Source organism: Ruditapes philippinarum, unplaced genomic scaffold (assembly GCF_026571515.1).
Source record: "Ruditapes philippinarum isolate M1 unplaced genomic scaffold, ASM2657151v2 ctg3047_1_1_1_1, whole genome shotgun sequence".
Taxonomy (NCBI): domain Eukaryota; kingdom Metazoa; phylum Mollusca; class Bivalvia; order Venerida; family Veneridae; genus Ruditapes; species Ruditapes philippinarum.
Window position 1 is genome coordinate 25,229 of NW_026860700.1, and position 16,259 is coordinate 41,487.

Consider the following 16,259-nt stretch of genomic DNA (forward strand, 5'->3'; position numbering starts at 1 on the left):
TTGTTCATAAGTAAAGCTACAGTATTTTAGAAGTTTGTGTAGATGTCAAATTACAACTTTTTTCTAATCTTACAACCGAACGCTGGTGAAAGGTCGAAAATACGATGGTGAAAACACGAAATTATATCGAGTTCTCGCCATTTTTTTTTACTTTTCATTGTCGTAGCTTGATTTTTCACCAACTTAGTTTTGCTATATCGATGTTTGTGTCGTGATGTCCATAAAAAACGCCGTAGATAAAACATATATTTGCTTTTTCTTCAGGAGAAAAAAATATTCTTTTGTATTTAATTTAGAGGCTAAATACGTACCTTATCTGTCAGTTATGTTTTTTTGCATTTGTTTGGATAAATGATTGAACGACCTTAAAAAATAGAACTTATATATAAACAAATTTGTGATAGTTTTCAGATGTATATACTATAAATGCGTATTTACCAAAATGCCTTCTGAAGAAAATATTCCATCCAGCCTCTGAAATAGGCGTCTTTGTGCCGTCGGTCGGATAGTAGTCGGTGAGAACACACGTCTTGTTTCCTTTGTGAAAGTTCACGGATAAACAACCATACGTTTCGTCGCATATAAAAATGCATTTTTGTACCGAGATGTGATTGAACGTAAATATTTCGTTACCATTTATCTCATTTGTTGAATATAATTCGTACATATATGAGGTTACATGTCCCTGTGCAAATTCTGGTAAACTGGCAAACAATAGAAAAACAATGAAACAAACCATTTTGATATGGCACTGCGCAGTTTATCCCAACTGGTATTATCTGTTTGTTTTAAACATAAAGTTTAACATTAAAGATTGCCATGAAAATATCCGAATAAACCGGTGGATCACTATACCAATACCACAAGGTTTGCGCCAACATATATTACTAAACCCATATATCAATTTTTTCTTATATAATAACTATGTAAATAAATTATTTATAATGTTTATTATCAATAGACTAAAGGTTTAATCTAAAGTAAATTCATGTATGAGCATGGAAACCAATTAGTAGATCGATGTTATCTTTTTGTGCATATACTATAGTCACTTAACTGAGCGGTTAGAAGCATTTAAAGCTACTATCCGATATATTTTAGCTTAGGCGTTAAAGAAACAACGGTCATCAAACCACAGGCTCGTATATTTAAATAGAGTTATAGAAGTACGTATATCCTTTGGTTGTTGCGTAGAACAATTGTGCGCTTAGTTAGCTTTTATCCTGCAATCAATTGCTGCAAAATATATCATAGAACATAATGTCTATAAAAAAGACGAAAAAGAAAACCAGATCTTGGTAATCCGATTTAAAACTGGCGTTAATATAGCAAATACTACCTGCATCAAGCTGTCCTACTCGCTACATGTTCAAGGGTGTGATAATAGGGGTGTTTATATCTGTGTCAAGTGAAACAGTTATCTCATGGAAACTACAATTTTTACTTCTATGCATATTTGATAACTGGAAACAAATATGTTGATGTCTTTTAGACCCGTTTTACGTGGGATAGCAGCTTGTTTAATCTAAATGTAAATCTGAAGATGATATACAAGTTATACCTTAATGAATTCTTTAGATACTTCCTACCGAAAGGTTGTAAAATTGTTAATTTGAAACCAGTGCCTCCCTAAACTAAAACATTTTGTTCTTTCCTTCTGAGATAAAATTGTAAGAACGCAACCTTATCCCCATCTTTGTAATTATTTGCGCATACTTCAGAAGCTACCAAAGACTTTTGAAAATTAATCAAAATCAACTTTCTTAGGCCAACTTAAAGTATGATTATCACACAAAACACGAATGTTGTTTGAAATTAAATAAACCCATTCTGCATTATCTCACATAATCATAGTGCAGTTATTTTAAAATTATTATATCTCTATAATTATCCTGAAATTACAGATTGCTGGCATGTTTTAGAAAATGATGTTTAATTGTGAAATTGCAACTGTATTACATGGTCTACGTCACCCAAACTTGGGAATGGGAATAGACAATGACAGATATTTTTATAGCTACCGCTCTTTCTTTGCCATTAATGCCAGAAATATATTAGATAGATTTCTTTTTTTTGATACCATCCGCTAACATGTTTAATTCTTCAGTAGTGTCTAATCAACATGTTTTATTTATTAAGCATGATTTGTCTTTGTTCATCCCCAAAATAAACATATGCTAAGTACTATGTTTCAACTGTAAAAATACCTCGTACTTCATCTTATTGCTAGGGGGCGTGGACGGTAACTTGCACTTTCAAGTACCGTCTTTGAACAGGCTTAATCAAACGGAGCCTGCAACATTTTACAATTTTGCCGTGTTGGGCTTTCTTTAGGGAATATGATTTTCTCTATTTATTAGTGTCTATTTTCTTCTCCTTCTCTTTTCTTTCTTCCCATTATTCTTCTGCTTATAGTTATTATTATTTGCAAGTGTGAGATAAATATATATTTATAAAGCAAATAATAAAATGTTCTAGAACTAAATGTCATTTATTATTCATCATATATATAAAAATCCATATTAAATAACTGAGAACTCGATAAACGTTTTTTATCAAGCCATTTTTATTAGAATATCCAAATGTTTTATCAATGTTTCAAATACTTATGGAACATTTGCCCATTGTTGACCAATCAACTTTAAATGATTATTATATAAATGATATGTAAATATCAAGCATTTTCTATACGCATTGCTACAAGAATTCTGCTTCATGTTTCAAATGGCCTTCCACGTCAAAATTATTCTATCTACTCTACATTGTAACACTATCTTCTCCCTATATTCACCAGATGGATGACTCTATAGGTTATTTGCCTAGATCTCCAACTACTTAACAAAAGGTAGTTGGTTATTTGGTCTTTGCATAATGTTGTAATAATGGATTTAAAGCAATTGCTATGCTTTTAAACTTGGAAATATAGCGCTAGATAATTTGTGATTAAAGTCTTTATTCTGTGTTTATTCAGAAATTTACTTTGGTTGAACATTCATTCTGATGAAGATAATGGATTGAAATACCACCTTCTAGCTGTTAAATAGTAGGTAGTTGGTTATTCGAATATACAAGTTATAACCACATACGTAATTCACGCTCATTTTAACCTTTACCTCACACGATGTTCAAAAGCTTGTATTACATTTGTTTGCACATCGTTTTCGTAAACATTCAACGTCTGACGTTAATTTTTGTAGGTGCATATGTTTCCTGTGCTATTATAAAAACTCAAACATTGCATTCTGTTAACTTAAAAGGTATAAAACAAAAGTGTGTTTGTGAATATGCTAAACAGCAAATATCGGAGTGAGTGCGCGATTTCGCTCCCGCTGCGTGCTCCCTAACAATTATCATTTTCAAACTTTTTAGTGTGATATAAAGCTTATATACTCAAAGCCATAATCTTGCAATAACTATTTTATAATTATGTGTAATCCTTTCTGCTGCCTTCAAACGCCAATTAGCTAAGTTGAATTAATTGAAAATTTAACGTTCATTGAGCGCCGCCTTTCCTTGCTGATCTTGTTTTTACTATTCTTATTTCTTTTATCATTTCTTTTATTCTTAAGAATCTTGAGAATCACGGAATTGTAACTGTCTAGAAATATAATTCCCAACTTTTCTTTCTTTAATAAACACGTAGAAAAAAACTGTGCGCACGCAAATATATGACGTAAACAAACCAATCCTGTCTGACTATATATGTATCAATTCACGAACGTCTTCATGATATAGACAGCGGTATTTACTTACACTAGATCTTAGAGTGGAGTCTTAGCAAAAATTTTGTTAAATTTACTGAAGCCGTTGTAGTTATGAAAAGGTTTATAACTAAAGGACAAATGCGAGCTGAAAATACAAGTTCAATGTTTGGGCAAACAATTCTGCCACAGTCCAACACTGAAAGAAGAAAGTCTGACAGATCATCTGCAGGACAAAGAGGTAGTAGGTCAAGTTCAGTGGATACATTTCTATCTGGTGCCAGATCTTCAGTTTCAGATTTTATAAATGATATTGCAGAGAAAGGGGAAGGTGCCATAAGTGACTTAAGACGAAAAATACTTTTCGTTACTGATGACAGACAGGATCGTCGAAGAAGCGTAAGGAACAGGTATAGAGAGTTGTACTCAAACAAAATACAGTTTACATCCGAAAGAGGAAATATAGATAATAAACCACCAGGTACACCAGCAGTACATCATTTTGGTTTTGATACTAAAATAAACAGAAAACTGAACGACGACAGTATTTTAAAAGACAACGAACGTCTTGACTCGAGGAACTACAGGTCTTTTGTTATTGGGTGTGACAGTTTTGAGCGGGATGGCAAAACAAATGAAAGTACAAGTGACAACGTTTACAGATGGGTTTCATCGAACAGTGCTGCTAAAGATGCACGTGAAAAAACAAGTTATTTAAGAGCAAATTCAGATCTAATGCCACGAAAATTCAAAGAAGCAAACACAAAATTGACAGATTCAAAGTCGCTGCAAACACTTTACTGTGAAGATTTTATGGACACATTTCAACCCAATTTTACCAAGTCCGAAAAGGCAAGTGATCATTCCTTATGTTTTGATGAAAACAGCAAGTTTTCTAAAACAACACGCAGGATCAAAGAAACCGAAGAGGCAACACCCGAGCAAAAACAATACATCAAGAGTCCTATTCCTGGTAAACAAATGAGATTGAATAAGCAAGAAAAACAAAATTTGGGAGGTATATCTCCGGCGATTTCTCCGAAATTTGCAGATAAGAGCGTGAAAATATTGGACAAGTCTAAGGTTTTAGGCACTATTAATTTCGGGATAGAGTATCTTGCATCCTCAAACAAGCTGAAACTAAGTTTGGAAGGAATTCATATGATGGAAAATGTCCATGGTGTCAACAGAGGATCTTCAATTTTCGTAAAAGTTTATTTGACTTTAACAGACCATGTGAAGAAAAAATGTTCAAAACATTCTAAAGGTAAGAACCTGATGTTCTTTAACCAGGAAATATTTCTTGAAATTGACAATCCCGAGGCAGTCAACCTACCGTTGTTAAGGTTAGTTCTTTGCAAACGAAACTCTCTGTTTTCAAAAAATCGCTCTAAATCTATAGCAGAAACGTTGTTTTATGTAAATAAAGACGATTTCGACGGCAAAGTTGAACTTTCAAAATTTTTGACAGTCTGCATTTAATATGTATGCGCATGCATTCTTGTATTGTGTATAAAAATTGCGCCTGTGGGGATGGGTCACAGCAGGGCCAATTGTAAATAATGGATGTAAATAAAGTATAAAAAAATAATGTGTCGTTTAGTCTTTCTGTTTTATTTCTGTTCAAATATTGCGTTATATTTTACAATATTTATGTTGCCACAGCAAACACGCATACGCTTTAAAAATACTTACAAGCCACTAAATACATACAGTTGTATGCCCTTCTCAAAATGGTTTTTAGTATCTTTTTATTTGTTGAAAGCATCATTACGTTTTTAGCTCGACTATTTAAAGAAAAGTTAGACATTTTGTACTGGACCAGGCGTCGGTGTCGCCGTCACTCTTTTTTGTTAAGATTTTGCATGCAAGTTGGTATCGCCAAATGGAAATATTTGAACCTTCAAGCATCATATGAGTTAACTGTCTAAGACCAATAACTCTAACATGGAATAATGACAGTAACTTGCCTCTTTTAACTCAGAGCATTTTCTACACTATCCAGTCTCTTGCATTACTATCAAAGTCGGGTAAAATCCTTTTTAGAAACAGTTACTGGTGATTGATTCTGATAAAATTACGCTTCCGTAAATACTAGGTCAAATAGGGGCGTGTGTCATGCATGCCTTAAAATCGTTTAACTTTGTGAATCTACTTTGTCTTGTTTAACATTTTATTGTGTTAACGTGTCCTTTGAGCTCTGCAACTGGAAACACGTTTCTTAAACGCTATTTTCTCAATGTAATAAATACATTTGTCATGTCCCATGCTGTGAGTCTGCATACCTGCTAAATTAATATATGCAGTGGAAGATACGAAAATGTAAATTTGTTTGTTTGGTTTTTTTTAATATAAGGTCAGTTTTGATCACATGTAAACTTGTTATTTAAAAGCGGGAACCTTCGATTGAAAGATTGGATTAAGAGGCAGATTATTTGCAGTACACGGATACAGTCAAAAATGTTAGGCATACACGTTAACATTTTCAAAACTACTTTTCAAATGTCACACTTTACATGTCTGAAACTGAGGCCACGAACACCCTCCATACTAGCATTCAAACGTCGATGTCAGATTAATTTTGAAGTGCGAAGGTGTCGCATTTGTGTATGTAAATTCTTATATTTTCAGAATATAAAAAGACACTGAAGGGTTTTATTCATTTTATTACATTTTCAAAGCCTAGTATGAAATTCAGATAAATATAATAAATACATTTTACAAAATAAGGAGTGTCCAATAAGTTTTGAATATTTGTTTGTAGTAGTAATTTGTCTAAAACTATCAAAGTTTTGTTTTTCCACCTTTTGCTTTCGGGCGGTGCGAAGATTATACCTAAGATGACATATTTCTTTAGTTTGAAAGACATATTTAAATCGATAATTTGACCATGAAAAAAAAAGATAATCTTCTATCAGTTTTAGCATTTTGTTGTGTTTTTGATATAGTAATGAAAAGATGAATTTAATACAAAACGAAATATATGTGGAATGTGGATAAAATGGTTTATAAATGATATATTTAACGTCAAATATATATATATATATATATTACGGGAAAATTCCTTCATATTCAAATTCCATCAAATTTCACATGACTTTTGTGACTTGGTAACAATGTTATCAAATGTGGAACATATTTATTTGCTATAAATGATCTTTAAAAGTAAACTCTTTAAACTTATTGTGTTACGCGATACACTTAAAGATAAACTATGCTCTTCTTTGGGTAAATACTTTCATTGCAGACATGCTTGAAATCAAGTAACTACTTCCTAAATATATATAATCTAAATAAGTGAACGTATAAACTATATTTGGAAGCTGCATTCCTATCGCTTGTCAAATTAATTTGGTAAACACTGCCATTTTAATGACACTACTTAACTATACTGCTATTACTTGTATTATGTACAGTTGAAATTGTAACTTATTTTCTCTGTGTGTTAATTTTACATTTCAAAAGAGGCTGTATAGTAAATATCAGTTGTTGTTTTGATTTTTCAAATATCAACTTTGAGCATAGTATATCTTTAAATCAGTTTAATGTACTGTATATTTTATTATTCTCTCTATGTTCAAATAAAACATTAATACAATAAAAGCGTTGAAGAAACAAGAGGGCCATGATGGCCCTGAGGTCGCTCACCTGTATATAGCCCCCAACCCCCCTCCCACAACGTTGCAGGGCCAATTTAACCCAAGGGCTTTTATTTGCACAAACTTGGTAGACACCCATAAGAAGATGTTTCATGCTAAACATCTAAGCTCTAGCTCATTGGGCTTTTTAAAAGAAGATTTTTTTAAAGTTTTTAAAACACATATAGTTAAAAACAATGACACCCCTTGGGCCGGGCCAGTTTTGACCCCAGGGCTTTTATTTGAACAAACTTTGTAGACACTTACAAGAAGATATTTCATGCTTAATATCTAAACTCTAGCTATTTGGGTTTTTTCAAAGAAGACTTTTTGCTATACACATATAAAGAAAATCAATGACCCCCGGGGCCGGGCCAATTTTGACCCCAGGTCTTTTATTTGAACAAACTTGGTAGACACCTATTAGAACATGTTTGATGCTAAATATCTTTGCCATAGCTTTTTGAGTTCTTTAAAAGAAGATTTTTTAAGTTTTTACTATATGCATATAGGGAAAATCAATGACCCCCCGGGGCGGGGCCAATTTTAACCCCAGGGCTTTTATTTGAACAAACTTGGTAGACACTTATTAGAACATGTTTCATGCTAAATATCTTAGCTCTAACTCTTTTGGTTATTTAAAAGAAGATTTTTTAAGTTTTTACTATATGCATATAGGGAAAATCAATGACCCCCTGGGGCGGGGCCAATTTTGACCCCAGGGCTTTTATTTGAACAAACTTGGTAGACACCTATTAGAACATGTTTGATGCTCAATATCTTAGCCATAGCTCTTTGAATACTTTAAAAGAAGATTTTTTAAGTTTTTACTATATGCATATAGGGAAAATCAATGACCCCCCCGGGCGGGGACAATTTTGACCCCAGGGCTTTTATTTGAACAAACTTGGTAGACACCCATTAGAACATGCTTCATGCCAAATATCTTAGCTCTAGCTCTTTGGATTCTTTAAAAGAAGATTTTTTAAGTTTTTACTATATGCATATAGGGAAAATCAATGACCCCCCGGGGCGGGGCCAATTTTGACCCCAGGGCTTTTATTTGAACAAACTTGGTAGACACTCACTAGAAGATGTTTCATGCCAAATATCTAAGCTCTAGCTCTTATGGTTTTTTAAAAGAAGATATTTAAAGTTTTTTCTTTCGGTTGCCATGGCAACCAGAGTTCTGCATGGAATTAAATTCTTTGAACAATTTTTAAAGGTGACCACCAATGGACATTCCTGTGAAGTTGGGATGAAATTGGCTTAGTGGTTTATGAGGAGATGTCATTTAAAGTAAAAGTTAACGGGCGGACGGACGGACGGACGACGGACGGACGCCGGACGAAAAGCGATCACAAAAGCTCACCCTGTCACTTTGTGACAGGTGAGCTAAAAACAGTAGGACAGAATAATCTAAATATAAAAAAAAATAAGCAGACATACGCAATAAGAAAAAAAAACATTATTATAAAGTTGAAGTATTCAAAAGGCAAGTATATAAAAACTTTTTTTTTCATATAATGTCTAAAATAACTCTGAGTCATTTCAAAACCGCTAAATGTCCACCTGACTTTCAAGTCACATGTTTGCGTAGGTTGTATGGCTTTCAATATGGGAGAGAACCACGTCGTAGCAGAATGTAAACTGTTCCTGCAATATGAAACAAACAAGAAATATTCCCTGCTGAGTGTTAATGACAATATCTATTTTTATCAAACCCTATGAAGAAACATCATGTGTATCAATTTATTGATTTAAGTAAAAAGAATGTTTGTTTTATAGTTCCTTCATCATTTATGCCTAAAACAGATTATGAAAACAAAATTGCATTCGTACAAAGCACATATAGTTCTCCGTTTAAAAAACTATCAATATTTGAGTCTTATGATTTAAAACACAAAAATATATTTGCATGTTAATGCATGACGTCTTGTTCTTCTTTCCTTGCTACAGGAAAACATGTTATAACTAATGTAAGTGTTGAGTGAATTGTCTAACTGCTAATAGGAAATATGAAGAAGAAATAAAAATTGGACTTATATTTGTTAGTAAAGCAAAGAATTATTAACAGCTTTCTATAAATGTGATCCAAATGGCGCCAGGAATTTGCATTACCTAAACTGTAATGACTAACATACTGTTTTAATATGATATTTCCCAAGTTTTAAGTTCAAAAGTGAATAGCTAATACATGTAAAACAAGGAAAACCATATTTCAGTTCCAAAACGAAGGGTCGTCCGGAACCGTTACGGCCGTTTTCTTGAGATTACTGGGGTATTACGGTTGTGGGTTTAAATTCCGACAGGGACTTTCGTTTTTATCATGTGAGGAAGTTATCCAGTTACCTTATGTAACGTTATCGATTCTACTTAGGTGTCCGTCCAAATATTACTACGATAATGAAACGTGTGTCTTTGTTCGAACGTGTTGTAAACAGTGTTTTAGATCAGAGTTTCTTTTTTGAAGTTGCTTCCATAACAAACATGTTCACCATAAGATGCTTTACCCACCTCCAACCCCTCACACCAGCTAAATTCCTAGCTAAGTAAAAAAACGCTTAAAACGTTTTTTTTTTCTTTTCGATGTATGTTACACGCATTGTTTTTTCTAACTGGTGTTTATTTTGGTCTCTTCTTCGCGTCTGTACCAAATAATAACTATGTAAGCAGTCCGTTTCTGCGGTAAAAAAGTGTCACGGCAAATAATTCAAAAACTACATTCTGTTTTTTCAGGGAAAGTTCTACAGACATTCTCGTTTTGTCAGGGGAAGGAACTCTAAACTAAACATTAGTGTCAGGGGAAGGGACATTAGGCTTTTACCGTATTGTCAGGGGAAGGGGCACCAAACTAAACACTAGTGTTTGGGAGCGTGGTTCTCTTTCTATGCTGTCCTTCCCTGTTTGCCTTTTTCTTTCTTATTCAATAGGGTACAGGTTAAGCACATAAGTTGCCATTCCTATGTGTCAGTTTTTATTTAAAATGTGTTGCTGGATACAAGGATTGCTTTCCTTGATGGTCACAATTTCCTGTATCTCTTTATGTCTTTTTCAATTCATATGTGAGCCGCGTCATGACAAAACCAACATAATGCGTTTGCGACCAGCATGGATCCAGACTAGCCTGTGCATACGCGCAGTCTGATCAAGATCCATGCTGTTCGCTTACCAACCCTATTGGAAGTAGAGAATCTGATAGCGAACAGCATGGATCCTTATCAGACTGCACGGATGCACAGGCTGGTCTGGATCCATGCTGGTCGCAAACGCATTACGTTGGTTTTGTCATGACGCGGCTCATTTATATTACTTACAAAGTTTGGGATGATTTGCTGACGTCTACATTTCAGTTGACGTACCACAAGTGGGATTGAAACCTCTTTGTTAAACTTTAACTGTTCTAGAATGTTCATCAAGGCAACAACTAGACCGCTACGTTCCGCACCATTACTAAATTGTACAAAAAATATAAGAATCCGCAATTTACTTTATATAATTCACAAGAAATGAAAATAAATTATCAAACAGTTCTATATAGGTGTCTGATAAAATACAGGTCGTGTGCTAAAATCTAGATAAACCTCGCATGATGATTGAATCGTATAGTATACAAATATAAAATCCTATGAAAAAATCACGTTGTTTTTATATTCTATGAACACATCTGAAGAGAACTATAAAAATATTTTCAGTCCCATCATGTCAAGAAACCTGAGTGCAGTCCCTTTAAAGTTACACACCTTGTTTTTAGGGAGTGATTTACAAAAAATCTTAAAACGGTTGCCGATACAGACCAGAATATCTAGCTCGGGGGTAATTGTTTACGACCGAGCATCAAAATTCAAGGCTATCTTATTTGTACCCGATTAAAAAAACAGTGTTGTTACAAGAGATCTAGATATTCGTGTCTGTGACAACTAAAAACATAAAAACACTATAAATAGAAAAATCTGCAAAGGATATTTAAGTAAAAATATGAATGTCGAAGTGTTGCATAACAAACAATCAATCAAACAAACAAACAAACAAACAAACAAACAAACAAACAAAGATAGACAAAACAAGTTCATGTTATAACTACATAGCTATATAGTTAGAAAAAGAAATATAATTGAGATAACAACTCACAAACATTGCACCAAAATTGGTTTGCAATCATTCTGCCTCCGTAGGGTGTCCAAGTTTTCCAGAAAATTTAACATTTTTGTCGGATCGGGAGGGGTCATTCTTGACGGAGGCCAGTGCTTGAATATGAGCTGTGAGACAGCGTGTGTCTACAACAAAACAAGATATGTTTGTAAAACATGTATGCCCCCTGTCGGAAGCCAATTAGTCATGTGATTAGGTTATTATGTTTGACTTCTGACCCAGTGAACAAACAATTAATAAGGGTTATCTAGTATCTACTGGTCATGACTAGTCACAAGGTAATAATAATTGTGACACTATAGGTTGTGTGCAGCAATTTCAGTTATTACAAATCTTACCAAATAATATATGCATAAATTTTATGAATCATGTAGGCCTCATTAATGACAGCCAAGTTGTTGACACCTTGACCCCAAAATCAATAGGTCATCTGCTGGCAATGACCAATCATCATACCAAGTATTAAGTTTCTAGGCATAAGCGTTCTTGAGTTATTGATTGGAAACCGTTTTTAACTACAAGGTCAATGTGACCTTGACCTTTGACCCCTTGACCCCAAAATCAATAGGAGTCATCTGCTGGTCATGACCAATCATCATACCAAGTTTGAAGTTCCTAGGCCTAAGCGTTCTGTAGTTATTGATCAGAAACTGTTTTTATTTACAAGGTCAATGTGACCTTGACCTTTGAACCCTTGACCCAAAACTCAAAAGGGGTCATCTGCTGGTCATGAACAATCATCATACAAAGTTTTAAGTTCCTAGACCTAAGCGTTTAATGTTAATTGATCGGAAACTGTTTTTACCTACAGGGTCAATGTGACCTTGACCTTTGACCCCTTGACCCAAAAATCAATAGGGGTCATCTGCTGGTCATTACCAATCACCATACCAAGTTTGAAGTTCCTAGGCCTAAGGGTTCTTTAGTTATTGATCGGAAACCGTTTTGCTTACAAGGTCAATGTGACCTTGACCTTTGACCCCTTGACCCCAAAATCAATAGGGGTCATCTACTGATCATGACCAATCACCATACCAAGTTTGAAGTTCCTAGGCCTAAGGGTTCTTAAGTTATTGATCGGAAACCGTTTTTCCTAACAAGGTCAATGTGACCTTGACCTTTGACCCCTTGATTCCAAAATCAATAGGGGTCATCTACTGATCATGACCAAACACCATACCAAGTTTGAAGTTCCTAGGCCTAAGGGTTCTTTAGTTATTGATCGGAAACCGTTTTTGCTTACAAGGTCAATGTGACCTTGACCTTTGACCCCTTAACCCTAAAATCAATAGGGGTCATCTGCTGATCATGGCCAACCACCATATTAAGTTTGAAGTTCCTAGGCCTAAAGGTTCTTTAGTTATTGATCGGAAACCGTTTTTGCTAACAAGGTCAATGTGACCTTAACCTTTGACCCCTTGACCCCAAAATCAATAGGGGTCATCTACTGATCATAACCAATCACCATACCAAGTTTGAAGTTCCTAGGCCTAAGGGTTCTTTAGTTATCACTCGGAAACCATTTGGTCTACGGACCGACGGACCGACAAGTGCAAAGCAATATACCCCCTCTTCTTCGAAGTGGGGGCATAACAAGTATTAATAAAGATTATGTAACAAGTATTTCAATATAAAAAACGAACGGGAGCAATATCAAATTAGAAAAGAATGAAAACCAAAGCTTATCAATTTGATTTTTATTTCGACAGTTCTTTAGTGGCATTAACTAAACACCTTATCTATAGTTCTATATCAGATGAGTTGATAATCTAGACCTAAACGTATTGGAATCATTTTAAGACGACAACACATGAAGAAGAAGTCCAGGTAACGATAAAAACCCAACAAAACAACGACAGACAGACCAAAACAGACAGGCAACAAATCAAATTTGATAAATACTTATAGCAATTTATCGTCTATTTTATGTTGTTGTCAATATACGTATAAATGACAAGTAAGTGCAAAATTATTATCATCCATGATAACCTAGGCTATTTATTGTATGCCAATATCGGTAAATGTAGTATAATATTATACAGAATGCGTACCGTGGGTTCCGACGATAGATTATTATAGCAACCATGAGTACCGAAGTTCACAATCTCCTTAATCACGGATTTTCTTTTTATTTCAAGATGACTGCAGATAACATATGTAATGTAACATGTTATTTATATTATCTGCTGTCTGATAAATAACTAAAACAAACCTCTGACTTGTAAAGCAACTTATAGTTCCTCTTGGTGTAATAAGTCAATTCTTTCTCCGAGAGGAATTTCATAGTGAATGGTCCAAAGTTTGCAGTCCCTTCATTTGGTAGATAAATTCCGACCTAAATACATGAATAAACATATCCGATATAGGAAATACTCATATGTCGAGTACATTACTTTCTTTTTACATAACGGAATTATCTACTCATACAGAAAACGTCTTTTCCCATCTTTTTTGAGAGATGAATGTCAAAATGCATAACTGTCCTTTAATATATTAAGGTAGGACAATAACATTTTTTTATTATTTATGTAAAGAAAATAAGCTTATCATCTCAATTACACCACTGAATATAACAGGTTTTGATCAACAAGATTTAAAGTTGTTTGACTCAATATTAGCCAAAATACTTTTAAAAATTCAAACGTGACAACAAAAAGTACTGTGATTTTAAAAAGGTAAAAATATTCAGATAAAAGTAATATTTTCCAAGTTATGTGCGATTCATGACCGTTTTTGCAATATTTATTTTCATAGTATTTCAACCGCGTTACTCACGCAGCAAGGGCTATTTTTGCATATTTTTAATCTACATCGGTTGTTAGTGCCGCTGACAATGTGAAAATTAACTTCTTTGTTTATTTCACAATATTTTACATTTAAATAAATGCATTTTCATAATTTTCATTAAAATAAGCTCGACTCTTGAGACGTGCTGCTTTAATGTTGACGGGATGATAAATGAATGAAAAGAAAATGTTTAAGAATTTACTGAATGTCGTAACATGAGACCCACGGACACTTACATCTTTCTTGCTGTATTCCTGGAACGTTACAATGACTTTGATTTCTTGTTCGTATACCAGGCGACAGCAGTCTATCGCAGTAGACTGTAGCGGCGTCTGTGTGAGGATATATCCAAATTTGTCACGGTAGCCCTGTTCATAACAATAGATCGATATGTAGTATACAAGTTCAATTCTGACTTTTATTTAATATTACAATATATAATTAAATAAATAAAGTAAATTTGGGTTATGTAGTTTATATTCAAAACGTGTCATGTAAACTAGTCAGTTTTATAAACATGTAGTATGATATTAAACTAGTGTTATGAATAAGTGTTATCATATCATATCTCGTACCAAATGAATAACAGAAATCTAAATTGCAAAATACACTATCAATACAAATGTATTTAAAAATTCCCATAGTATTTGTTAATGGCATTTGATGTTATTTTTTCTAATACCATCAAGGCGTATATAACAGTACCATCTTTTTGTCAAAACGAAAACAATAATAAAATCGAAATGTTGCATTCTCGGTTGGGCAGACCCTGTTTGTTTATCGGTTATGGAAAAACAAAAGTTATTATTGCTTTTATCGCATGTTTGCTTTTAGGTTAGAATAAAATCATGCTATCTGACACTGTCATTTCCAAACTATCAAACTCTCTGTTTCTTTAACTGCATTAACATGATAGAAACATCATTCTGTATCTGAATAAATTGCTACAGTTACATTGTCAGAGTAACCGGATGCCTTTCAAAACAGTAGATAAAATTCATATAAATCGTGTTGAAAAAAAGAAATATAAAGACAGTGTATCTGATTACCGGGATAAATATAGCATTGATATAGTCTGTACAGCCAGATACTTTTGTTAGGAGAAATGGTCGACACTCGCCAGCTGAAAGCCGTAAAGACAAACAAAATCATAACAAAATGACACATCATAACGGTGATTTTAAAATATATGTGTACTTTTTTGTCAATCATGACATTGTTTAACAAAGCAAATTACATGTTATTCAAAGAAAAACTTTAAAATGATATTTATTTTTGCAGTTTAGTATTGTATACGTTTAGAAGCATCTATGGCAGAATGGTTCACGTCGTGAACTTTTATTCAAACCCCTTCCCACTCATTAGTGTGGGTTCGAATCCCTTCAGGGACTTTGCATTTTTTCATGTGAGAAATCTTTCAAAATTTTGAGTTATAAGATATATAATAAATAATAGTATTTTGTTGAGTAGAATTGACAAAACCGAAAAATCATAAAGCCACATAGACTGTGTCAAACAAAATTTAAGAAAGAAAAAAGAAAAAGAAGAAATGAACAAAGCATGGAATAAGTATACGAATTATAAGAATAAAGACTACACTCATAAAAAACACACTTCTAGAATGCAATATTTTATTGTCAATCATAAGTAACAATATGTTACTTACGAGCAAGAATATCGTCAAATCTATTTTTGTTTTTGTTTTCATCCCTTTTTGCTACTCCATATTTGTCCTCATTCGGATCTTCAACACTAGTAATAACTTCACAGTCATTCGTCAACGTCTGAAACCGATAAATGAGAATGATTTATCATTTCAATGTTCTAAACCAAAACGATCAAAAGGGCAATGTCGGAAATATTAATTTATTGAATTATATTAGAATTTAAAGTTTTGACCTAATTTATCAAATCGACATAATACGTCAAATGACAGAAAATAGATCAACAAAATAACAAGTATTTCATTGGGAACAAGGGT

General features: G+C 33.6%; 1 protein-coding gene across 1 annotated transcript in view; it reads right to left on the reverse strand.

The window, feature by feature from the left end:
* Positions 1-6,349: 6,349 nt before the first annotated feature.
* The window catches only part of LOC132713103 (receptor-type tyrosine-protein phosphatase mu-like), a 138,191-nt gene continuing 128,281 nt past the window's right edge, over positions 6,350-16,259 (reverse strand). Inside the window, exons 26-32 of the mRNA XM_060695572.1 lie at positions 15,945-16,062; positions 15,328-15,401; positions 14,515-14,646; positions 13,704-13,826; positions 11,471-11,616; positions 10,657-10,792; positions 6,350-8,995 (exon numbers count right to left, since the gene is read on the reverse strand). Of these exons, the coding sequence (XP_060551555.1) occupies positions 8,924-8,995; positions 10,657-10,792; positions 11,471-11,616; positions 13,704-13,826; positions 14,515-14,646; positions 15,328-15,401; positions 15,945-16,062 (801 nt within the window). The 3' untranslated portion in view covers positions 6,350-8,923. The remainder of the gene's footprint in view (positions 8,996-10,656; positions 10,793-11,470; positions 11,617-13,703; positions 13,827-14,514; positions 14,647-15,327; positions 15,402-15,944; positions 16,063-16,259) is intronic.